The following is a 26,072-nucleotide window of genomic DNA, read 5'->3' as shown; positions in this document are numbered from 1 at the left end:
TGGAGAAGCTGCCCACAGGGCACGAGCAAGGCACTGGGGGAGGGCCATGAATGAGGCTTTAAAGCTTATCATAATGGCAGCTGGCAAAGGAAAACTATTTGAAGGGCTCAGATCCATTCACGGAGCAGGCAATGAGACTGATGAATTTGGAGCAGAGAGGAACTAAATTGGTGACTGGCATAGTGTTTAGATATTTGAGTGCTTCTATTTTTCCAGCATTTTTCCATAGTTCATGCTGAAACCTGAAATAACAATTTCAATTTTAGAGATTTGATGTTGTTGTTGGTTGCCCTTGAGTCAGCTCTGACCTGTGGTGACTTCATGCATAACAGAAAGATTTGCGGCCCGGTCCTACAACATCTTCATGATTGTTGGTGCGTTTGAGTCCACTGTTGCGGCTGTCGCGTGAATTCATTTCATGGAGAGTTTCCCTCATTTTCGTTGACCTTCTACCTTAGTAAATATAATGTCCTTTTCTAGGTATTGGTCTTTCCTGATGATGTGTTCAAAGTAAGCAAGGTAAAGTCTTGCCATCCTCGCCTCTAAGGAGAATTCTGGTTGTATATCTTCTAAAACTGAAGCCTAGTGTGACTGAATTTAACAATTCCAACACATGTCAAATGGGCAGTCAAGCATTCTGTGGAGCACCTGGAAAAAATGCACCAGGTGACTGCCTGCTCAGGTGCCCCCAGTCCAGTTAGGAGACAGCATGTAAAGACGGATCTCTGCATGAGGCATGAGGGGACAGACTGCCATTCATTCCTGCTCTGGCTGTGGGGACACCAGGTGCACATGGCATTCAGGAGACACCCAGCTGCCCCGGTGAGGTTGGTTTTCAGCCAGAGAAGCTCCCCCAGAGTATAAACCAAAACAAAACCCACTGCTATTGAGTCGATTCCAACTCATAGCAACCCTACAGAACACAGTAGAACTGCCCCAAAGAGTTTCCAGGGAGCACCTGGTGGATGTGAACTGCTGACCTTGTGGTTAGCAGCCAGAGCGCTTAGCCACTATACCACCAGGGTTCGACCCCCCCCACCCCATCAAGGTATAGGAGAACAGTGACCTTCCTGGGCCACATTAGGCAACCCCCTCCCCCAAGTCTGTTTTGAAAGGTAGTGCAGATGCCCCTGGGTGGAGTGAAGAATGGCTGAAATGAAGTTGACGGGCGATTTGGAGAAGTCCAGGGATTCACACTCAGCAGCCAATATCTAGGTGGGAGGTCAGACCTTCCCCGGGCAAGTAAGAGAAACTTCTCCAGGGTATAAACCAAAACCAAAAACACTGCCATGGAGCTGATTCTGACTCATGGCGACCCTACTACAGGACAGAGTAGAACTGCCCCATAGGGTTTCCAAGGAGCACCTGGTGGATTCGAACTACCAACCTTTTAGTTAGCAGCCGTAGCTCTTAACCACTACGCCACCGGGGGTTTCCATAGTATCTCACAGCAAGAATTAATTATGCTTCTATAAAAAAATGTAGCCAATGCTTCAGGGAGCAAGGTAAAAGCAAGAAGCTGCACCCCAACCCACCGTGCTCGGACGCCGCGGACACGTATGTCGTTGCACGAGACAGCTGGGCGGGCTGCGTTTTACCCCCGTCGCGGACACCCTTCCGAGGCCGGCATTCCGACACACCCAAGCCTTCGTGCTCCTGCCCAGGCTTGCGCTGTACCTCATTTAGCGCCCCTCGGAAAGCTTCTGGAGCGGTCGGGCGCCGAGCGTGCGGAGGAGGCTTCCCGGGTGCAGCGAAGCCCCCTCCCGCCCGCGGGCCTCGGGGGTGCGCTCGGGCCCCGCCCACTGCGCCGGCGTGGCGTCCGAGGCCCCGCCCTCAGCCCCGCCCCGACCGCGCTTGTCTCCGCCCTCAGGCCCCGCCCCACGACTTCGAGCGCGCGCGTCTCCTCCCGCGGGCCCCGCCCCGACTGCGCAACGCCCGCAGGCCCCGCCCCTCAGTCCCGCCCCGCCCCCAGCCCCTCCCCTGCCGCGCGCGTCTCCGCCCGCAGGCCCCGCCCCCGGCGCGAGCGCGCCCAGCGCCGCCGCCGCCGTTGCCGCCATTTTGGAGCGACCGAGCGCCGCCCGCGGCCCAAGCCGGTTCCGAGGCGGTCCCGAGCCGCTGGCCGGCCGCGCCGTGTCCGTAGGCGCTCCGCCCGGCCGGGCCCATGCGCGTGCAGCCCGCCCGAGGTCGCCCGGGCTTCGCCTCCGCCAGCGCCCTGGCCTCCCCCAGGCCTCTGAGGAGCCGCCGAGACGCCCGACTCGGCGGAGCCGGTGAGTGCGCCCGCCCGCGCGGCTTCCTCAGACCCGGCCCGCGGGCCGGCGGGGGGCGGGGCTCCGGGTCGGCGTCCCCACCCGCTGTCAGGCCCCGTCGGTGCGTCAGTGTCGCTCTCCGTCAGTGCCCCACGTCATTCCCCCGCCTGCCAGTGCCCCCCGCGTCAGTCAGCGCCCCCGTGTCTGCTCCTCCTACCTGCCGGTGCCCCCCATGTCAGTGCCCCCACGTCATTCCCCCGCCTGCCAGTGCCCCCCGCCTGCCAGTGCCCCCCGCGTCAGCCAGTGCCCCCACGTCTGCTCCTCCTACCTGCCAGTGCCCCCCGCCTGTCAGTGCCCCCACGTCATTCCCCCGCCTGCCAGTGCCCCCCGCGTCAGTCAGCGCCCCCGTGTCTGCTCCTCCTACCTGCCAGTGCCCCCCATGTCAGTGCCCCCACGTCATTCCCCCGCCTGCCAGTGCCCCCACGTCTGCTCCTCCTACCTGCCAGTGCCCCCCGCCTGTCAGTGCTCCCACGTCATTCCCCCGCCTGCCAGTGCCCCCCGCCTGCCAGTGTCCCCCGCCTGCCAGTGCCCCCACCTGCCAGTGCCCCCCGCGTCAGCCAGTGCCCCCCGCGTCAGTCAGTGCCCCCCGCGTCAGTCAGTGCCCCCATGTCTGCTCCTCCTACCTGCCAGTGCCCCCCGCCTGCCAGTGCCCCCACCTGCCGGTGCCCCCCGCGTCAGCCAGTGCCCCCCGCGTCAGTCAGTGCCCCCATGTCTGCTCCTCCTACCTGCCAGTGCCCCCCGCCTGCCAGTGCCCCCCGCGTCAGTCAGCGCCCCCGTGTCTGCTCCTCCTACCTGCCGGTGCCCCCCATGTCAGTGCCCCCACGTCATTCCCCCGCCTGCCAGTGCCCCCCGCCTGCCAGTGCCCCCCGCGTCAGCCAGTGCCCCCACGTCTGCTCCTCCTACCTGCCAGTGCCCCCCGCCTGTCAGTGCCCCCACGTCATTCCCCCGCCTGCCAGTGCCCCCCGCGTCAGTCAGCGCCCCCGTGTCTGCTCCTCCTACCTGCCAGTGCCCCCCATGTCAGTGCCCCCACGTCATTCCCCCGCCTGCCAGTGCCCCCACGTCTGCTCCTCCTACCTGCCAGTGCCCCCCGCCTGTCAGTGCTCCCACGTCATTCCCCCGCCTGCCAGTGCCCCCCGCCTGCCAGTGTCCCCCGCCTGCCAGTGCCCCCACCTGCCAGTGCCCCCCGCGTCAGCCAGTGCCCCCCGCGTCAGTCAGTGCCCCCCGCGTCAGTCAGTGCCCCCATGTCTGCTCCTCCTACCTGCCAGTGCCCCCCGCCTGCCAGTGCCCCCACCTGCCGGTGCCCCCCGCGTCAGCCAGTGCCCCCCGCGTCAGCCAGTGCCCCCCGCGTCAGTCAGTGCCCCCATGTCTGCTCCTCCTACCTGCCAGTGCCCCCCGCCTGCCAGTGTCCCCCATGTCAGTCAGCGCCCCCGTGTCTGCTCCTCCTACCTGCCGGTGCCCCCCATGTCAGTGCCCCCACGTCATTCCCCCGCCTGCCAGTGCCCCCCGCGTCAGTCAGTGCCCCCATGTCTGCTTCTCCTACCTGCCAGTGCCCCCCGCCTGCCAGGGCCCCCCGCGTCAGCACCCCCGTGTCTGCTCCTGCTACCTGCCAGTGCCCCCCATGTCAGTGCCCCCATGTCATTCCCCCGCCTGCCAGTGCCCCCCGCGTCAGCCAGTGCCCCCATGTCTGCTCCTCCTACCTGCCAGTGCCCCCCGCCTGTCAGTGCCCCCACGTCAGTCCCCCGCCTGCCAGTGCCCCCACCTGCCAGTGCCCCCCGCGTCAGCCAGTGCCCCCATGTCTGCTCCTCCTACCTGCCGGTGCCCCCCATGTCAGTGCCCCCACGTCATTCCCCCACCTGCCAGTGCCCCCCGCGTCAGCCAGTGCCCCCACGTCTGCTCCTCCTACCTGCCAGTGCCCCCCGCCTGCCAGTGCCCCCACCTGCCAGTGCCCCCCGCGTCAGCCAGTGCCCCCATGTCTGCTCCTCCTACCTGCCAGTGCCCCCCGCCTGCCAGTGCCCACCGCCTGCCAGTGCCCACCACATCAGTCAGTGCCCCCCACATCAGTCAGTGCCCCCATGTCTGTTCCTCCTACCTGCCAGTGCCCCACGTCAGTGCCCCCTGCGTCAGTGCCCCCGTGTCTGCTCCTCCTACCTGCCAGTGCCCCCCGCCTGCCAGTGCCCCCCGCGTCAGTGCCTCCCGTGTCAGTGCCCCCGTGTCTGCTTCTCCTACCTGCCAGTGCCTCCCGCGTCAGTGCCCCCACGTCTGCTCCTCCTACCTGCCAGTGCCCCCCACCTGCCAGTGCCCCCCGCCTGCCAGTGCCTCCCGTGTCAGTGCCCCCGTGTCTGCTTCTCCTACCTGCCAGTGCCCCCCGCCTGCCAGTGCCTCCCGCGTCAGCACCCCCCATGACAGTGCCCCCATGTCTGCTCCTCCTACCTGCCAGTGCCCCCTGCCTGCCAGTGCCCCCCGCATCAGTGCCTCCCGCGTCAGTGCCCCCATGTCTGCTTCTCCTACCTGCCAGTGACCCCCGCGTCAGTGCCCCCGGCGTCAGTGCCCCCATGTCTGCTCCTCCTACCTGCCAGTGACACCCGCGTCAGTGTCCCCAGCGTCAGTGCCCCCACATCCATTTTTCCTGCCACTGCCCCCCACGTTAGTGCCCCCACGTCCATTCCTATGTGCCAGTGCCCCCCATGTCAGTGCCCCCACGTCATTCCCCCGCCTAGCAGTGCCCCCCACATCAGTGCCCCCACATCCATTCCTTGTACCTCCCAGTGCCTACCACATCAGTGCCCCCACATCCATTCCTTCTACCTGCTAGTGCCCCCCATGTCAGTGCCCCCATGTCATTCCCCTGTCTGCCAGTGCCCCCCACATCAGTGCTCCCACATTCTTTCCTTCTACCTGCCAGTGCCCCCCATGTCAGTGCCCCCACGTCATTCCTGTCTGCCAGTGCCCCCCACATCAGTGCCCCCACGTCCATTCCTTCTACCTGCCAGTGTCCCCATGTCCAGGCCTCCCACCTGTCAGCGTCCTACACTTCAGTGCTCCCCACCTGTCAGTGCCCATCCACATCCACGCTTCCCCCACGTCAGTGCTTCCGCATTGGTGCCCCCACATCATTGTCCCCCGCAACATCTGTACCCCCTGCCTGTCCCTGCCTCCCCACGTCAGTGCCCCCCCCCACGTCAGTGCCACCCAACCTCAGTGCTTTCTGCCTGTCAGTGTTCTCCACATCAGTGCCCTCTGCCTGTGCTCCCGCGTCATTGCCCCCATGTCTCTGCCTCCTGCCTCTCACTTCCCCCACCTCAGTGCCTCCTGCCTGTCAGGGCCCCCCACATTAGTGCCTCCATATCTGGGCCCCCCACCTGTCAGTGCCGCCCCACATCAGTGCCCCCATATCTGCACCCCCCTTCTGTCAGTGCCCACCACATCAGTGTCCCCTGCCCTGTCAGTGCCTTCCACATCAGTACCCACACATCTGTGCCTCCTACATCCATGCTGCCCTATATTAGCACCCCCCATGTTAGTGGCCTGCCTGTCAGTGCGCACCACATCTGTGTACCCCCATGTCATTGCTCCCTGCGTCAGTGCTCCCCATCTGTCAGTGCTCCCACGTCAGCGCCCCCCACCTGTCAGTGTTTCCCACCTGTCAGTACCTCCGTGTCAGTGTCCCAGTTGGCCTGTCTTTTCTCCACAAAAACATCTTCCCTATTTTTCAGTACGTCTGTCTCAGTATGTCAGTGGTGACTCCCAGTCCCCCTTTCTGTCAGGGTCACCCTCGTGTTCTTTGTTTGTGTCTCCCTGTTGTCGTTATCACTCCTATCTTATTAATGAGTGGGGTTTGTCAGTGTTTCCCCCACTGCCGTCTCCTACCAGTCGGTATGTGGCCTTTCTCCTTCAGCACTCCACCTGCCTGTCTGCCCCCTGTCATCACTCCCCTTGTCCAGTCACTGCCCTGCACCCTCTTTCCGGTGTCCCAGAATGCCCCATTACTCCTTCTCCAAGATGTCACCAGTCATCTACCTGCATTCTGTCACCTTCTCAGCCTGTCTCCTTACCTCTCACTGCCCCACTCCTTCCTCCATCCCCATCATCTCTTTCTTCACACCTGTCTCCTTCGTCATTAGATGAATAATTTCTTTGATAAGGATCAGCACGAAACTGTTTCCTGTGAGGTGGAGGTTAAAGATGTCCCAGATGACGAGCTTCTCCAATCTGCTGTCCCACCCTTCCCCTTAGCACTTTCCCTCCCGGTCTTTGGGTTCTGTAATTTACTGCAACGTCTCACAGAACTCACGAACCATATCAAGGAAATGGCTCACGCAGTTGTGGAGGTGGGCAAGTCCCAAATTTGTGGGTCAGGCGTAGACTTCTCCCGACCCGTGTGGATGGAGGGGCTGATGAACCCAACCGGCAGTTCAGGCCAAAGTCTGCTGGTGCACAAGGCTGCAGAAGCTGGCGAATCAGGTCAGATACAGACGGTAGGCCGCTGGCCCATGGGGTTGTAGAGGCTGGCGAATCACGGAATCGGCAGGTCAGATGGCAGGCCTCTGACTCAATCCTAAGAAACGGAGGCTGGGTGATCACAAACTGGATGTGGGACCCAGATGCAGATAGAGAGAGCTCTGTTAGGGCATCCACACATACACCTTAGATGCAGGCAGCACCCCAGGGAAGGGCATAACTTGAGCATCAGTGGGACTTGAGTCATGCTCTCCTGCAAGACAGACCCAAGACTCATCCCACACTGATCCTGCCTTATCAACATGTGGAGGTCAGGATTCACAACACACAAAATAGAGGACAGCCACTCAGTACTGGGAATCGTGGCCTACCCAAGTTGAACACACAATCCCAATCCTCACAGGTTCCATATGCCTTATATACATAGTCCCATTCAATCATAATGTGTGAGTCACAAAGACCATGGCTAGAAGGGCCATAGTAAGTGACTCATTGCACTGCACCCATGCACCTTACTGAGTCCCCCAGGTGCCCCCCCCCACCTGTCACTCCACTTGCACTCCACCTGCCGTTTGTATTCTTGCAGCCTGTGTCTGCACAGCCCCTATCTGCATTGTCCCCTACTTGTTATTGACCTCTTTTGGCTTGCCCCTGGTCCCCCCACCCTGTTACCACCAGCTTACCCAGTCTGTCACTCTGCTTAGTCCCTGCCTTTCACTGTACCTCTATTTTGTCACTGTGCCAACCCACCTTGTCTCTGTGCCTGTCTCCAGCCTACTATTCTTTGGCCCCGCCTGCCATCTCCCCCATGGCCTCTCCCTGTTATGCCCTTGGCTTCCAGTGGCCTACCATTGTGCACCCTCCCAGTTTCCCTCCTCTTGATGTCTTTTCCTTCTTGGTATCGCTTCCCTTTTGACTTCTTCGTGTCCCATCGACAGTAGATTCTGGACTCCAGGAGAGTGTTGCTCCTCATCAAAAGTATTCAGTGAGCCCCTGCTGTGCCAGGTGCTCTGCCAGGGCCTGAGGCATGAGGAGGGAACATGTCAGCTAAGTGCTGGATGGTGATACGGAGTTAGCTATAAGAAGAGTGGGGTGATGGAGCTTTCCAGGCTGAGAAGATAGCATGTGCAGAGTCCCTGAGGTGGGAACAGGCTGGATCCCCTCCAGGAGCCTACATAAGACTGACGTGACCAAGGTCAGGGGGAGGTTGCCTGGAGCCCAGTTGGGGAGTTGGCCTTCGAATCATGCTGTTCCCCTCAGGCTTGGTGAGGATTGGGTCTTGAGTCTGAGTCGTGGGGGAAACCTGGGCTGGAGAGTGAGTTGGGGATTGCCACGATCAGATGGGTATTGGCGAGTGGATGGGAGGTGGGTGTTGTCGTTTTGGTGGTTTAGGCCTTGATGGTTGACTTAGGGAAATATTTTGAACTGATGGGACTTGCTGATAGATGAGAGGAGGGGTATGAGGAAAGAGAGGACTTGGTGATTTCTCAGCTTTTTGATGGAACAAATGGTGGACAATGGCACTGTTTTACTGAAATGGGAAGCTGGGTTGGGGTGGTTGGTAGAGTGTGGAGAAGTTATTACAGGTTGGAGGTAGAAAGCAAGGCTCGCTCTTTTTTTTTTTTTTTTGAAGTTTTTATTGTGCCTTAAATGAAGGTTTACAGATCAAGTCAGTCTCTCATACAAAAATTTATATATGCTTTGCTGTGTACTCCTAGTTGCTCTCCCCCTAATGAGACAGCACACTCCTCCTCTCCCCCCTGTATTCCTGTGTCCATTCAGCCAGCATCTGTCCTCTTCGGCCTTTACGTCTCCCCACCAGACAGGAGCTAGCCACATAGTCTCATGTGTCTACTGGAGCCAAGAAGCTCACGCCTCATCAGTATCATTTTCTTATAGTCCTGTCCAATCCCTGTCTGAAGAGTTGGCTTTGGGAATGGTTTCAGTCTTGGGCTAATGGAAGGTCTGGGGACCATGACCTCCGGCGTCCTTCTAGTCTCAGTCAGACCATTAAATCTGGTCTTTTTATGAGAATTTGAAGTCTGCATCCCACTGCTCTCCTGCTCCTTCAGGGATTCTCTGTTCTGTTCCTGTCAGGGCAGCCATCGGTTGTAGCCAGGCACTATCTTGTTCTTCAGGTCTCAGGCTGATGTAGTCTCTGGTTTATGTGACCCTTTCTGTGTCTCTGAGGCTCATAGTTACCTTGTATCTTTGGTGTTCATTTTCCATTGCTCCAGGTGGGTTGAGACCAATTGATGCATCTTAGATGGTCACTTGCTAGTGTTTAAGACCCCAGATGCTGCTTTCCAAAGCAGGATGCAGAATGTTTTCTTAACAGATTTTATTATGGCAAGCCTCTCTCTTGGCTGAAAGAAATGTGAGAAGTCCAGGGGTCATTAGGGAGAAGGTATCTTATAGAAGAACCCAGAGGAGAAGTACGATCGCAGTACAGCCAGTCAGCTTGGGGATAATTTTTTTTTTTTGGTAGCATTAACTGTGAGCTTTATTTCATTTAGAGGAGCCCTGGTGGTGCAATGGTTAAGCGCTCGACTGCTAACCAAAAGGTCAGTGGTTTGAACCCACTAGCTGCTCCACAGGAGAAAGATGTGGCAATCTGCTTCTATAAAGATTATAGCCTTGGAAACTCTATAGGGCAGTTCTGCTTTGTCCTACAGGGTCTCTGTGAGTCAGAATTGACTTGGTGGCAGTGGGTTTGGTTTTTTTGGAATTTTGTTTCAGTTAATGTTCGCAAGCATTACTGTTTCCCCGAAAGGTGCAAAGCGTGTGTAGTAAAATATCAGTCTTACTGTCACCCTGTGCCTTAGCCACCCACTTCCTCTTCCAGGGCAACCCGTGTTACCATTTTCTTTTGTATCCTTCTAGAGTTTATTAACAGATGAGCACGTGGAGTGTGCGTATGTGTGGATGGATAGATAGACAGGGAAAGGAAGGGAGGAAAGAATACTTTTTTCTATTCTTTTTTAATTGTGGTGTGTGCATATGTGTACATATAAGTACATATGTATACACACATGTAAATAAAGCAGCGCATTTGCTACTTTACTAATTTTTTTGTTGTCGTGATATATTTCCACAAAACATTTACCATTTCAGTCCTTTTTTACGTGTACAATTCAGTGACATAAATTACATTCCTCATGTCATGCAACTGTCACCAGTATACGTTTCCAGATTTTTCTGTCATCCTTTGCAGAACCTCAGTGCCCATTAAGCAATAACTTCCCCTTTCCCCCTCCTGTCCCTCCCTGGTAACCAGTAAACTTTGGTCTCTATGCATTTGCCAAATTCTAGCTGTTTTATAGAAGTGGGATCATACAATGTTCACCCTTTTTTTTCTAACTTACTTCACTCAGCATAATGTTTTTTAGGTTCATCCATGCTGTAGCACGTTTCACAACCTCATTTCACTTTATGGCTGTTGATTTTCTATTATATGGATATAAAGGAGCCCTGGTGGCACAGTGGTTAAGTGCTCCACTGCTACCCACAAGGTTGGTGTTTCGAGTCCACCACCGACGCCCTGGGGGAAAGATGTGGTAGTCTGAATCCATAAAGATTACAGCCTTGGAAACCCTATGGGGCAGTTCAGCTTTGTCCTGTAGGGTTGTCATGAGTTGAGATGGACTTGATGGCGATGGATAATTTGAATATACCACATTTTGTTTATTCGTTCATCTATCGATGGACGTTTGTTTGTTTCTACTTTTTGGCTATGGTGAAAAGCGCTGTAATGAACATTGATGTACAAGTATCTGTTAGAGTCCCCACTTTAAAATCTTTTGGGTGTGTACATGGGGTGGCATTGCTGGACTATATGGTAATTCTGTGTTTAATTTTTTGAGGAACTTCCAAACAGTTTTCCGCAGTGGCTGTACCACTTACGCTCACTAGCAGTGGATGAGGATTCCAGTTTCTCCATGTCCTCAGGAACAGTTGTCCTCTGTCTCACTGGTAAAAGCCATCCTAGCGGAGGTGAAGCGAAAGTCATTGTGGTTTTGATTTGTGTTCCCTCATAACTAATGACATTGAGCATCTTTTCAAGTGCCTCTTGGTCATTTTATATCTTCTTTGGTGAAATGTCTATTCAAATCCTTTGCCTAGTTTTTTTTTCTTTTAAATAATATTTTATTTTGTTTTCGGTGAAGGTTTACACAGCCATTTAGGTTCCCATTCAACAATTTCTGCACAAGTTATTTAGTGGTGTTGGTTACATTCTTCACAATGCATGAACATTCTCATTATCTCCGTTCTGGCTGTTCCAGTTCCACTCGTCTAATTTCCCTGCCCCTTTACAGTCTCACTTTTTTCGTTTTTTTTTAATTAATCGTTGACCAATTGGTCTCTCTAGGAACATTCTTTTTTTTTTTTAATTTATTGTGCTTTAGGTGAAAGCTTGCAAATTAAGTCAGTCTTTCATACAAAAAGTTATACACACCTTGCTGTGTGCTCCTAGCTGCTCTCCTCCTACTGAGACAGCACATTCCTCTTCTCCACCCTGTATTCCCCGTGTCCATTCAGCCAGCTCCTGTCTCCCTCTTCTCATCTCTCCACGAGACAGGAATTGTCCACATAGTCTCAAGTGTCAAGCTCACACCTCACCGGTATCATTGTCTGTCTTACAGTCCAGGCCAATCCCTGTCTGTAGAGTTGGCTTCAGGAATGGTCGCAGTCTTGGGCTAGCAAAGGGTCCAGGGACCATGACTGTCAGGGTCCCTCCGGTCTCACGTAGACTATTAAGCCTGGTCTTTTTACGAGAATTTGAGATCTGCATGCCACTGTTTTCCTGCTCCATCAGGGATTCTCTGTAGTGTTCCCTGTCAGGGCAGTGATCCATGGGAGCTGGGCACCATCTAGTTCTTCTGGTCTCAGGCTGATGGAGTCTCTGGTTTATGTGGCTTTTTCTGTTCTCTTGGGCTCATCTTAACCGTATGTCTTTGGTGTTCTTCATTCTCCCTTGCTCTAGGTAGGTTGAGACCAATTGATGCATCTTAGATGGCCGCTTGCTAGTGTTTAAAACCCCAGATGCCTCTCACCAAATTGGGATGCGGAACGTTTTGTTAATATATTTTGTTATGCCAATTGACCTAGGTGTCCCCTGAAACCATGGTCCCCAGACCACGGTCCCTGCTACTATGGCCTTTGAAGTGTTTGGTCGTATTCAGGAAACTTCTTTGCTTTTTGGTTTAGTCCAGTTGTACTGACTATCCCTGTGTTGTGTGTTGTCCTTCCCTTCACCTAAAAAATTTTTTGCCTACTGTCTAGTTAGTGAATATCCCTTTCCCTCCCTCCCCACGCTTGTAACCATCAAAGAGTATTTTATTCTGTTTAAACTTCATCTAGAATTCTTACGATAGTGGTCTCATACAATATTTGTCCTTTGGCAGTTGACTAATTTCACTCAGCATAGTGCCTGCCACGTTCCTCCATGTTATGAAATGTTTCACAGATTTATTGTTCTTAATCATTGCGTAGTATTCCATTGTGCGAATGTACCGTAATTTATATATCCATTCATCTGTTGATGGGCACCTTGGTTGCTTCCATCTTTTTGCTATTGTAAACAGTGCTGCAGTGAGCATGGGTGTTCATTTGGAGGCTCTTATTTCTTTATTTTTATTCTTATTGTGCTTTAAGCGAAAGTTTACAAATCAAGTCAGCCTCTCATACAAAAACGTATGTATGCCTTGCTGTATACTCCTAGCTGCCCTCCACCTAATGAGACAGCGCACTCCTCTCTACACTGTAGTTCCCTATCCGTTCAGCCAGCTTCTCTACCCCTCGGCCTTCATATCTCCCCTCCAGACAGGAGCTGCCCACAATGTCTCGTGTGTCTACTTGATTCAAGAAGCTCACTCCTCACCAGTATCATTTTCTATCTTATAGCCCAGTCCAATCTCTGTCTGAAGAGTTGGCTTTGGGAATGGTTTCAGTCTTGGGCTAACAGAAGGTCTGGGGACTATGACCTCCAGGGTCTTTCTAGTCTTAGACCATTAAGTCTGGTCTTTTTACAAGAATTTGAGGTCTGTATCCCACTGCTCTCCTGCTCCACTAGGGATTCTCTTGTGTTCCCTGTCAGGAAAGTTATCGGTTGTAGCCAGGCACCATCTAGCTCTTCTGGTCTCAGGATGATATAGTTTCTGGTTTACATTGCCCTTTCTGTCTCTTGGAGTCATAGTTACCTTGTGTCCTTGGTGTTCTTCATTCTCCTTTGCTCCAGGTGGGTTGAGACCAATTGATGCATCTTAGATGGGTGCTTGCTAGCGTTTAAGACCCCAGACACCACTCTCCAAAGTGGGATGCAGAATGTTTTCTTAATAGATTTTATTATGCCAATTGACCTAGATGTCCCCTGAAACCATGGTCCCCAAACCCCTGCCCCTGCTTTGCTGGCCTTTGAAGCATTCTTTTTATTCAAGAAACTTCTTTGCTTCTGGTTCAGTCCAGTTGTGCTGACCTTTACCATATTGTGTGTTGTTTTTCCCTTCACCTAAAATAGTTCTTGTCTACTATCTAATTGGTGGGTACCCCTCTCCCTACCTCCCTCCCCCCTCTTGTAACCATCAAAGAATATTTTCTTCTCAGTTTAAACTATTTATTGAGTTATTATAATAGTGCCTTCATACAACATTTGTCCTTTTGCACCTGACTAATTTCACTCAGCATAATGCCTGCCAGATTCCTCCATGTTAGGAAATGTTTCATGGATTCATCGTTTTTCTTTATTGATGCATAGTATTCCATTGTGTGAATATACCATAATTTATTTATCCATTCATCCATTCATGGGCACCTTGATTGCTTCCATCTTTTTGCTATTTTCAACAGTGCTGCAATAAACATGGGTGTGCATATATCTGTTCGTGTAAAGGCTCTTATTTCTCTAGGATATATTCCAAGGAGTGGGATTGCTGGATCGTATGGTAGTTCTATTTCTAGCTCTTTAAGGAAGCGCCAAATCGATTTCCAAAGTGGTTGTACCATTTGACATTCCCACCAGCAGTGTAGAAGTGTTCCAGTCTCTCCACGGCCTCTCCAACATTTATTCTTTTGTGTTTTTTGGATTAATGCCAGCCTTGTTGGAGTGAAATTGAATCTTATTGTAGTTTTGATTTGTACTTCTCTTTTTTTAATGGCTAATGATTGTGAGCATTTCCTCATGTATCTGTTAGCTACCTGAATGTCTTCTTTAGTGAAGTGCTTGTTCACATCCTTTGCCCATTTTTTAATTGGCTTATTTTTCGTTTTGTTTTTGAGTTTTTGCAGTGTTACATAGATTTTAGAGATCAGATGCTGATTGGAAATGTCATAGCTAAAAACTTTTTCCCAGGCTGTAGGTAATCATTTTACTTTTTTGGTGAAGTCTTTGGATGAGCTTAGGTGTTTGACTTTTAGGAGCTCCCAGTTATCTAATTTCTTTTCTGGTGTTTGTACATTGTTAGTAATGTTTCGTATACTGTTTATGCCATGTATTAGGGGCCTAGCATTGTCCCTATTTTTTCTTCCATGATCTTTATTGTTTTAGATTTTTTATTTAGGTCTTTGATCTATTTTGAGTTAGTTTTTGTGCATGGTGTGAGGTATGGGTCTTGTTTCATTTTTTTTGCAGGTGCATTTCTGGTTATGCCAGCACCATTTGTTAAATATCAACTGCTCATATGTGGATGGCCAGTTTTTGATTAAGTTGTTTTTTTGTTCTTTCCTGTTTATTTCTTAATGGTATCTTTTGATGAGCAGGAATTTCAGTTTTTTTTTTTTATAATTTTTATTGTGCTTTAAGTGAAAGTTTACAAATCACGTCAGTCTTTCACACAAAAGCTCATATACACCTTGCCACATACTCCCAATTACTCTACCTCCACTCTCTCTTTTTGTGTCCTTTTCGCCAGCCTCTAACCCCCTTTACCCTCTTATCTCCCCTCCAGGCAGGAGATGCCAACATAGTCTCAAGTGTCCATCTGATCCAAGAAGAATCACTCCCCACCAGCATCCCTCTCCAAACCATTGTCCAGTCCAATCCATGTCTGAAGAGTTGGCTTCGGGAATGGTCCATTTCCTGGGCCAACAGAGGGTCTGGGGGCCATGACCACCAGGATCCTTCCAGTCTCAGTCAGACCATTAAGTCTGGTCTTACGAGAATTTGTGATCTGCATCCCACTGCTTTCCTGTTCCCTCAGAGGTTCTCTGTTGTGTTCCCTGTCAGGGCAGTCATTGGTTGTAGCCGGGCACCACCTAGTTCTTCTGGTCTCAGGATGATGTAGTCTCTGGTTCATGTGGCCCTTTCTGTCTATTGGGCTCGTAATCGCCTTGTGTCCTTGGTGTTCTTCATTCTCCTTTGATCCAGGTGGGTTGAGACCAATTGATGCGTCTTAGATGGCTGTTCGCTAGCGTTTAAGACCCCAGATGCCACTCCTCAAAGTGGGATGCAGAATGTTTTCTTAATAGATTTTATTATGCCAGTTGACTTAGATGTCCCCTGAAACCATGGTCCCCAGACCCTGTCCCTGCTACAGTGGCCTTTGAAGCATTCAGTTTATTCAGGAAACTTCTTTGCTTTTGGTTTAGTCCAGTTGTGCTGACCTCCCTTGTATTGTGTGTTGTCTTTCCCTTCACCTAAAGTAGTTTTTATCTACTATCTTAGTTAGTGAATTCCCCTCTCCCACCCTCCCTCCCTCCCCCACTCGTAACCACAAAAGAATGTTTTCTTCTCAGTTTAAACTATTTCTCAAGTTCTTATAATAATGGTCTTATACAATGTTTGTTCTTTTGCAAGTGACTGATTTCAGTCAGCATAATGCCTTCCAGGTTCCTCCACGTTATGAAGTGTTTCACAGATTCCCCACTGTTCTTTATTGATGTGTAGTATTCCATTGTGTGGATATACCATAATTTATTTATCCATTCATCCGTTGATAGGCACTTGGGTTGCTCCCACCTTTTGCTGTTGTGGACAGTGCTGCAGTGAACATGGGTGTGCGTGTATCTGTCCGTCTGAAGGCTCTTATTTTTCTAGGGTATACTCCAAGGGGTGGGGTTTAGGATATACTCCGAGGGGTGGGGTTTAGGATATACTCCGAGGGGTGGGGTTTAGGATATACTCCGAGGGGTGGGGTTTAGGATATACTCCGAGGGGTGGGGTTTAGGATATACTCCGAGGGGTGGGGTTTAGGATATACTCCGAGGGGTGGGGTTTAGGATATACTCCGAGGGGTGGGGTTTAGGATATACTCCGAGGGGTGGGGTTTAGGATATACTCCGAGGGGTGGGGTTTAGGATATACTCCGAGGGGTGGGGTTTAGGATATACTCCGAGGGGTGGGGTTTAGGATATACTCCGAGGGGTGGGGTTTAGGATATACTCCGAGGGGTGGGGTTTAGGATATACTCCGAGGGGTGGGGTTTAGGATATACTCCGAGGGGTGGGGTTTAGGATATACTCCGAGGGGTGGGGTTTAGGATATACTCCGAGGGGTGGGGTTTAGGATATACTCCGAGGGGTGGGGTTTAGGATATACTCCGAGGGGTGGGGTTTAGGATATACTCCGAGGGGTGGGGTTTAGGATATACTCCGAGGGGTGGGGTTTAGGATATACTCCGAGGGGTGGGGTTTAGGGTATACTCCGAGGGGTGGGGTTTAGGGTATACTCCGAGGGGTGGGGTTTAGGGTATACTCCGAGGGGTGGGGTTTAGGATATACTCCGAGGGGTGGGGTTTAGGATATACTCCGAGGGGTGGGGTTTAGGGTATACTCCGAGGGGTGGGGTTTAGGGTATACTCCGAGGGGTGGGGTTTAGGGTATACTCCGAGGGGTGGGGTTTAGGATATACTCCGAGGGGTGGGGTTTAGGATATACTCCGAGGGGTGGGGTTTAGGATATACTCCGAGGGGTGGGGTTTAGGATATACTCCGAGGGGTGGGGTTTAGGATATACTCCGAGGGGTGGGGTTTAGGATATACTCCGAGGGGTGGGGTTTAGGGTATACTCCGAGGGGTGGGGTTTAGGACATACTCCGAGGGGTGGGGTTTAGGGTATACTCCGAGGGGTGGGGTTTAGGATATACTCCGAGGGGTGGGGTTTAGGATATACTCCAGGGGGTGGGGTTTAGGGTATACTCCGAGGGGTGGGGTTTAGGATATACTCCGAGGGGTGGGGTTTAGGATATACTCCGAGGGGTGGGGTTTAGGGTATACTCCGAGGGGTGGGGTTTAGGATATACTCCGAGGGGTGGGGTTTAGGATATACTCCGAGGGGTGGGGTTTAGGATATACTCCGAGGGGTGGGGTTTAGGGTATACTCCGAGGGGTGGGGTTTAGGGTATACTCCGAGGGGTGGGGTTTAGGGTATACTCCGAGGGGTGGGGTTTAGGGTATACTCCGAGGGGTGGGGTTTAGGGTATACTCCGAGGGGTGGGGTTTAGGATATACTCCGAGGGGTGGGGTTTAGGATATACTCGGAGGGGTGGGGTTTAGGATATACTCCAGGGGGTGGGGTTTAGGGTATACTCCAGGGGGTGGGGTTTAGGGTATACTCCAGGGGGTGGGGTTTAGGGTATACTCCAGGGGTGGGGTTTAGGGTATACTCCGAGGGGTGGGGTTTAGGGTATACTCCGAGGGGTGGGGTTTAGGGTATACTCCGAGGGGTGGGGTTTAGGGTATACTCCGAGGGGTGGGGTTTAGGGTATACTCCGAGGGGTGGGGTTTAGGATATACTCCAGGGGGTGGGGTTTAGGGTATACTCCGAGGGGTGGGGTTTAGGGTATACTCCAGGGGGTGGGGTTTAGGGTATACTCCGAGGGGTGGGGTTTAGGATATACTCCAGGGGGTGGGGTTTAGGGTATACTCCAGGGGGTGTTGCTTAGGGTATACTCCAGGGGTGGGGTTTAGGGTATACTCCGAGGGGTGGGGTTTAGGGTATACTCCGAGGGGTGGGGTTTAGGATATACTCCAGGGGGTGGGGTTTAGGGTATACTCCGAGGGGTGGGGTTTAGGGTATACTCCGAGGGATGGGGTTTAGGGTATACTCCGAGGCGTGGGGTTTAGGGTATACTCCAGGGGGTGGGGTTTAGGGTATACTCCGAGGGGTGGGGTTTAGGGTATACTCCAGGGGGTGGGGTTTAGGGTATACTCCGAGGGGTGGGGTTTAGGGTATACTCCAAGGGGTGGGGTTTAGGGTATACTCCAGGGGGTGGGGTTTAGGGTATACTCCGAGGGGTGGGGTTTAGGGTATACTCCGAGGGGTGGGGTTTAGGGTATACTCCAGGGGGTGGGGTTTAGGGTATACTGCGAGGGGTGGGGTTTAGGGTATACTCCAGGGGGTGGGGTTTAGGGTATACTCCGAGGGGTGGGGTTTAGGGTATACTCCGAGGGGTGGGGTTTAGGGTATACTCCAGGGGGTGGGGTTTAGGGTATACTCCGAGGGGTGGGGTTTAGGGTATACTCCGAGGGGTGGGGTTTAGGGTATACTCCGAGGGGTGGGGTTTAGGGTATACTCCGAGGGGTGGGGTTTAGGGTATACTCCAGGGGGTGGGGTTTAGGGTATACTCCGAGGGGTGGGATTTAGGGTATACTCCGAGGGGTGGGGTTTAGGGTATACTCCGAGGGGTGGGGTTTAGGGTATACTCCGAGGGGTGGGGTTTAGGGTATACTCCGAGGGGTGGGGTTTAGGGTATACTCCAGGGGGTGGGGTTTAGGGGATACTCCGAGGGGTGGGGTTTAGGGTATACTCCGAGGGGTGGGGTTTAGGGTATACTCCGAGGGGTGGGGTTTAGGGTATACTCCGAGGGGTGGGGTTTAGGGTATACTCCAGGGGGTGGGGTTTAGGGTATACTCCGAGGGGTGGGGTTTAGGGTATACTCCAGGGGGTGGGGTTTAGGGTATACTCCGAGGGGTGGGGTTTAGGGTATACTCCGAGGGGTGGGGTTTAGGGTATACTCCGAGGGGTGGGGTTTAGGGTATACTCCGAGGGGTGGGGTTTAGGGTATACTCCGAGGGGTGGGGTTTAGGGTATACTCCGAGGGGTGGGGTTTAGGGTATACTCCGAGGGGTGGGTTTTAGGGTATACTCCGAGGGGTGGGGTTTAGGGTATACTCCAGGGGGTGGGGTTTAGGGTATACTCTGAGGGGTGGGGTTTAGGGTATACTTCAGGGGGTGGGGTTTAGGGTATACTCGGAGGGGTGGGGTTTAGGGTATACTCCAGGGGGTGGGGTTTAGGGTATACTCCAGGGGGTGGGGTTTAGGGTATACTCCAGGGGGTGGGGTTTAGGGTATACTCCAGGGGGTGGGGTTTAGGGTATACTCCGAGGGGTGGGGTTTAGGGTATACTCCAGGGGGTGGGGTTTAGGGTATACTCCAGGGGGTGGGGTTTAGGGTATACTCCAGGGGGTGGGGTTTAGGGTATACTCCAGGGGTGGGGTTTAGGGTATACTCCAGGGGGTGGGGTTTAGGGTATACTCCAGGGGGTGGGGTTTAGGGTATACTCCAGGGGGTGGGGTTTAGGGTATACTCCAGGGGGTGGGGTTTAGGGTATACTCCAGGGGGTGGGGTTTAGGGTATACTCCAGGGGGTGGGGTTTAGGGTATACTCCAGGGGGTGGGGTTTAGGGTATACTCCAGGGGGTGGGGTTTAGGGTATACTCCGAGGGGTGGGGTTTAGGGTATACTCCAGGGGGTGGGGTTTAGGGTATACTCCAGGGGTGGGGTTTAGGGTATACTCCGAGGGGTGGGGTTTAGGGTATACTCCGAGGGGTGGGGTTTAGGGTATACTCCGAGGGGTGGGGTTTAGGGTATACTCTGAGGGGTGGGGTTTAGGGTATACTCCAGGGGGTGGGGTTTAGGGTATACTCCGAGGGGTGGGGTTTAGGGTATACTCCAGGGGTGGGGTTTAGGGTATACTCCGAGGGGTGGGGTTTAGGGTATACTCCGAGGGGTGGGGTTTAGGGTATACTCCGAGGGGTGGGGTTTAGGGTATACTCCAGGGGGTGGGGTTTAGGGTATACTCCGAGGGGTGGGGTTTAGGGTATACTCCGAGGGGTGGGGTTTAGGGTATACTCCGAGGGGTGGGGTTTAGGGTATACTCCAGGGGGTGGGGTTTAGGGTATACTCCGAGGGGTGGGGTTTAGGGTATACTCCGAGGGGTGGGGTTTAGGGTATACTCCGAGGGGTGGGGTTTAGGGTATACTCCAGGGGTGGGGTTTAGGGTATACTCCGAGGGGTGGGGTTTAGGGTATACTCCAGGGGGTGGGGTTTAGGGTATACTCCAGGGGGTGGGGTTTAGGGTATACTCCAGGGGGTGGGGTTTAGGGTATACTCCAGGGGGTGGGGTTTAGGGTATACTCCAGGGGGTGGGGTTTAGGGTATACTCCAGGGGGTGGGGTTTAGGGTATACTCCGAGGGGTGGGGTTTAGGGTATACTCCGAGGGGTGGGGTTTAGGGTATACTCTGAGGGGTGGGGTTTAGGGTATACTCCAGGGGGTGGGGTTTAGGGTATACTCCAGGGGGTGGGGTTTAGGGTATACTCCAGGGGGTTGGGTTTAGGGTATACTCCAGGGGTGGGGTTTAGGGTATACTCCGAGGGGTGGGGTTTAGGGTATACTCCAGGGGGTGGGGTTTAGGGTATACTCCAGGGGGTGGGGTTTAGGGTATACTCCAGGGGGTGGGGTTTAGGGTATACTCCAGGGGGTGGGGTTTAGGGTATACTCCAGGGGGTGGGGTTTAGGGGATACTCCAGGGGGTGGGGTTTAGGGTATACTCCGAGGGGTGGGGTTTAGGGTATACTCCGAGGGGTGGGGTTTAGGGTATACTCCGAGGGGTGGGGTTTAGGGTATACTCCAGGGGTGGGGTTTAGGGTATACTCCAGGGGTGGGGTTTAGGGTATACTCCGAGGGGTGGGGTTTAGGGTATACTCCGAGGGGTGGGGTTTAGGGTATACTCCGAGGGGTGGGGTTTAGGGTATACTCCAGGGGTGGGGTTTAGGGTATACTCCAGGGGTGGGGTTTAGGACATACTCCGAGGGGTGGGGTTTAGGGTATACTCCGAGGGGTGGGGTTTAGGGTATACTCCGAGGGGTGGGGTTTAGGGTATACTCCAGGGGTGGGGTTTAGGGTATACTCCGAGGGGTGGGGTTTAGGGTATACTCCAGGGGTGGGGTTTAGGGTATACTCCAGGGGTGGGGTTTAGGGTATACTCCAGGGGTGGGGTTTAGGGTATACTCCAGGGGGTGGGGTTTAGGGTATACTCCGAGGGGTGGGGTTTAGGGTATACTCCGAGGGGTGGGGTTTAGGGTATACTCCGAGGGGTGGGGTTTAGGGTATACTCCAGGGGGTGGGGTTTAGGGTATACTCCGAGGGGTGGGGTTTAGGGTATACTCCAGGGGTGGGGTTTAGGGTATACTCCGAGGGGTGGGGTTTAGGGTATACTCCGAGGGGTGGGGTTTAGGGTATACTCCAGGGGTGGGGTTTAGGGTATACTCCGAGGGGTGGGGTTTAGGGTATACTCCGAGGGGTGGGGTTTAGGGTATACTCCGAGGGGTGGGGTTTAGGGTATACTCCAGGGGTGGGGTTTAGGGTATACTCCGAGGGGTGGGGTTTAGGGTATACTCCGAGGGGTGGGGTTTAGGGTATACTCCAGGGGTGGGGTTTAGGGTATACTCCAGGGGGTGGGGTTTAGGGTATACTCCGAGGGGTGGGGTTTAGGGTATACTCCGAGGGGTGGGGTTTAGGGTATACTCCAGGGGTGGGGTTTAGGGTATACTCCGAGGGGTGGGGTTTAGGGTATACTCCGAGGGGTGGGGTTTAGGGTATACTCCAGGGGTGGGGTTTAGGGTATACTCCAGGGGTGGGGTTTAGGGTATACTCCGAGGGGTGGGGTTTAGGGTATACTCCGAGGGGTGGGGTTTAGGGTATACTCCGAGGGGTGGGGTTTAGGGTATACTCCGAGGGGTGGGGTTTAGGGTATACTCCAGGGGGTGGGGTTTAGGGTATACTCCAGGGGGTGGGGTTTAGGGTATACTCCAGGGGTGGGGTTTAGGGTATACTCCAGGGGTGGGGTTTAGGGTATACTCCGAGGGGTGGGGTTTAGGGTATACTCCGGGGGGTGGGGTTTAGGGTATACTCCGGGGGGTGGGGTTTAGGGTATACTCCGGGGGGTGGGGTTTAGGGTATACTCCGGGGGGTGGGGTTTAGGGTATACTCCGGGGGGTGGGGTTTAGGGTATACTCCGGGGGGTGGGGTTTAGGGGATACTCCGGGGGGTGGGGTTTAGGGGATACTCCGGGGGGTGGGGTTTAGGGGATACTCCAGGGGGTGGGGTTTAGGGGATACTCCAGGGGGTGGGGTTTAGGGGATACTCCAGGGGTGGGGTTTAGGGGATACTCCGAGGGGTGGGGTTTAGGGTATACTCCAGGGGGTGGGGTTTAGGGTATACTCCAGGGGGTGGGGTTTAGGGTATACTCCAGGGGGTGGGGTTTAGGGTATACTCCAGGGGGTGGGGTTTAGGGTATACTCCAGGGGGTGGGGTTTAGGGTATACTCCAGGGGGTGGGGTTTAGGGTATACTCCAGGGGGTGGGTTTAGGGTATACTCCAGGGGGTGGGGTTTAGGGTATACTCCAGGGGGTGGGGGTTTAGGGTATACTCCAGGGGTGGGGTTTTAGGGTATACTCCAGGGGTGGGGTTTAGGGTATACTCCAGGGGTGGGGTTTAGGGTATACTCCAGGGTGGGGTTTAGGGTATACTCCAGGGTGGGGTTTAGGGTATACTCCAGGGGTGGGGTTTAGGGTGATACTCCAGGGGTGGGGATTAGGGTATACTCCAGGGGTGGGGTTTAGGTATACTCCGGGGTGGGTAGGGTTTAGGGTATACTCACGGGGGGTGGGGTTTAGGGTATACTCCGGGGGGTGGGGTTTAGGGTATACTCCGGGGGGTGGGTTTAGGGTATACTCCAGGGTGGGGTTTAGGGTATATCCGGGGGGTGGGGGTTTAGGGTATACTCGGGGGTGGGTTTAGGGTATACGCCGGGGGTGGGGTTTAGGGTATACTCCAGGGGGTGGGGTTAGGGTATACTCAGGGGTGGGGTTTAGGGTATACTCCAGGGGTGGGGTTTAGGGTATACTCCAGGGGGTGGGGTTTAGGGTATACTCCAGGGGTGGGGTTTAGGGTATACTCAGGGGGTGGGGTTTAGGGTATACTCCAGGGGTGGGTTTAGGGTATACTCCAGGGGTGGGGTTTAGGGTATACTCCAGGGGTGGGGTTTAGGGTATACTCCAGGGGTGGGGTTTAGGGTATACTCCAGGGGTGGGGTTTAGGGTATACTCCAGGGGTGGGGTTTAGGGTATACTCCGGGGGGTGGGGTTTAGGTATACTCCGGGGGGGGGTGTAGGGTACTCTCGGGGGGGGGTTTAGGGTATACTCCGGGGGTGGGGTTTAGGGTATACTCCGGGGGTGGGGTTTAGGGTATACTCCGGGGGTGGGGTTTAGGGTATACTCAGGGGTGGGGTTTAGGGTATACTCCAGGGGTGGGGTTTAGGGTATACTCCAGGGGGTGGGGTTAGGGTATACTCCAGGGGTGGGTTTAGGGTATACTCCAGGGGTGGGGTTTAGGGTATACTCCAGGGGGTGGGGTTTAGGGTATACTCCAGGGGGTGGGGTTTAGGGTATACTCGGGGGTGGGGTTTAGGGTATACTCCGGGGGGTGGGGTTTAGGGTATACTCCGGGGGGTGGGGTTTAGGGTATACTCCGGGGGGTGGGGTTTAGGGTATACTCGGGGTGGGTTTAGGGTATACTCCGGGGGGTGGGGTTTAGGGTATACTCCGGGGGGTGGGGTTTAGGGTATACTCCGGGGGGTGGGGTTTAGGGTATACTCCGGGGGGTGGGGTTTAGGGTATACTCCGGGGGTGGGGTTTAGGGTATACTCCAGGGGTGGGGTTTAGGGTATACTCCAGGGGTGGGGTTTAGGGTATACTCCAGGGGTGGGGTTTAGGGTATACTCCAGGGGTGGGTTTAGGGTATACTCCAGGGGTGGGGTTTAGGGTATACTCCAGGGGTGGGGTTAGGTATACTCAGGGGGTGGGGTTTAGGGTATACTCCAGGGGGTGGGGTTTAGGGTATACTCCAGGGGTGGGGTTTAGGGTATACTCCAGGGGTGGGGTTTAGGGTATACTCCAGGTGGGGTTTAGGGTATACTCCGGGGGGTGGGGTTAGGGTATACTCCGGGGGTGGGGTTTAGGGTATACTCCGGGGGGTGGGGTTTAGGGTATACTCCGGGGGGTGGGGTTTAGGGTATACTCCAGGGGTGGGGTTTAGGGTATACTCAGGGGTGGGGTTTAGGGTATACTCCAGGGGTGGGGTTTAGGGTATACTCCAGGGGTGGGGTTTAGGGTATACTCCAGGGGTGGGTTTAGGGTATACTCCAGGGGTGGGGTTTAGGGTATACTCCGGGGGTGGGGTTTAGGGTATACTCCGGGGGGTGGGGTTTAGGGTATACTCCGGGGGGTGGGGTTTAGGTATACTCCGGGGGGTGGGGTTTAGGGTATACTCCAGGGGTGGGGTTTAGGGTATACTCCAGGGGTGGGGGTTTAGGGGTATACTCTGGGTGGGTTAGGGTATCTCAGGGTGGGGTTAGGGTATACTCCAGGGGTGGGGTTTAGGGTATACTCCAGGGGTGGGGTTTAGGGTATACTCGAGGGGTGGGGTTTAGGGTATACTCCGAGGGGTGGGGTTTAGGGATACTCCAGGGGTGGGGTTTAGGGTATACTCCGAGGGGTGGGGTTTAGGGTATACTCCAGGGTGGGTTTAGGGTATACTCCAGGGGTGGGGTTTAGGGTATACTCCAGGGGTGGGGTTAGGGTATACTCCGAGGGGTGGGTTTAGGGTATACTCGAGGGGTGGGGTTTAGGGTATACTCCAGGGGTGGGGTTTAGGGTATACTCCGAGGGGTGGGGTTTAGGGTATACTCCAGGGGTGGGGTTTAGGGTATACTCCAGGGGGTGGGGTTTAGGGTATACTCCAGGGGTGGGGTTAGGGTATACTCCGAGGGGTGGGGTTTAGGGTATACTCCAGGGGTGGGTTTAGGGTATACTCCGAGGGGTGGGGTTTAGGGTATACTCCAGGGGGTGGGGGGTTTAGGGTATACTCCAGGGGTGGGGTTTAGGGTATACTCCAGGGGGTGGGTTAGGGTATACTCCAGGGGGGTGGGGTTTAGGGTATACTCCAGGGTGGGTTTTAGGGTATACTCCAGGGGTGGGGTTTAGGTATACTCCAGGGGGTGGGGTTTAGGGTATACTCCGGGGTGGGTTTAGGGTATACTCCGGGGGGTGGGGTTTAGGGTATACTCCAGGGTGGGGTTTAGGGTATACTCCAGGGTGGGGTTTAGGGTATACTCCAGGGGTGGGGTTTAGGGTATACTCCAGGGGTGGGGTTTAGGGTATACTCCAGGGGTGGGGTTTAGGGTATACTCCAGGGGTGGGGTTTAGGGTATACTCCGGGGGGTGGGGTTTAGGGTATACTCCGGGGGTGGGGTTTAGGGTATACTCCGGGGGGTGGGGTTAGGGTATACTCCGGGGGGTGGGGTTTAGGGTATACTCCAGGGGTGGGTTTAGGGTAACTCCAGGGGTGGGGTTTAGGGTATACTCCAGGGGTGGGGTTTAGGGTATACTCCGGGGGTGGGGTTTAGGGTATACTCCAGGGTGGGGTTTAGGGTATACTCCAGGGGTGGGGTTTAGGGTATACTCCAGGGGTGGGGTTTAGGGTATACTCCAGGGGGTGGGGTTTAGGGTATACTCCGAGGGGTGGGGTTTAGGGTATACTCCGAGGGGTGGGGTTTAGGTATACTCCAGGGGTGGGGTTTAGGGTATACTCCGAGGGGTGGGGTTTAGGGTATACTCCAGGGGTGGGGTTTAGGGTATACTCCAGGGGTGGGGTTTAGGGTATACTCCAGGGGTGGGGTTTAGGGTATACTCCAGGGGTGGGGTTTAGGGTATACTCCGAGGGGTGGGGTTTAGGGTATACTCCGAGGGGTGGGGTTTAGGGTATACTCCAGGGGTGGGGTTTAGGGTATACTCCGAGGGGTGGGGTTTAGGGTATACTCCAGGGGTCGGGTTTAGGGTATACTCCAGGGGGTGGGGTTTAGGGTATACTCCAGGGGTGGGGTTTAGGGTATACTCCGAGGGGTGGGGTTTAGGGTATACTCCAGGGGTGGGGTTTAGGGTATACTCCGAGGGGTGGGGTTTAGGGTATACTCCAGGGGTGGGGTTTAGGGTATACTCCAGGGGTGGGGTTTAGGGTATACTCCAGGGGTGGGG

The 26,072-nt window shown here is 54.2% G+C and overlaps 2 protein-coding genes across 18 annotated transcripts in view; both read left to right on the top strand.

The window, feature by feature from the left end:
• The first annotated feature begins 1,559 nt into the window (after nt 1–1,559).
• LOC135231140 (proline-rich protein 36-like) overlaps nt 1,560–26,072 on the top strand; it is a 41,927-nt gene continuing 17,414 nt past the window's right edge. Inside the window, exons 1-4 of the mRNA XM_064283223.1 lie at nt 1,560–2,093; nt 2,141–2,367; nt 2,421–4,785; nt 5,251–5,766. Of these exons, the coding sequence (XP_064139293.1) occupies nt 1,560–2,093; nt 2,141–2,367; nt 2,421–4,785; nt 5,251–5,766 (3,642 nt within the window). The remainder of the gene's footprint in view (nt 2,094–2,140; nt 2,368–2,420; nt 4,786–5,250; nt 5,767–26,072) is intronic.
• PPP6R2 (protein phosphatase 6 regulatory subunit 2) overlaps nt 2,139–26,072 on the top strand; it is a 102,339-nt gene continuing 78,405 nt past the window's right edge. For all 17 annotated transcript variants that reach the window (XM_064283278.1, XM_064283277.1, XM_064283276.1 and 14 more), the window contains exon 1: nt 2,139–2,267. The gene's annotated coding sequence lies outside the window, so the exon portion shown is untranslated. The remainder of the gene's footprint in view (nt 2,268–26,072) is intronic.

This window comes from Loxodonta africana, chromosome 4, assembly GCF_030014295.1.
Source record: "Loxodonta africana isolate mLoxAfr1 chromosome 4, mLoxAfr1.hap2, whole genome shotgun sequence".
Classification (NCBI taxonomy): Eukaryota; Metazoa; Chordata; class Mammalia; order Proboscidea; family Elephantidae; genus Loxodonta; species Loxodonta africana.
This window is presented reverse-complemented; position numbering and strand designations above follow the sequence as displayed.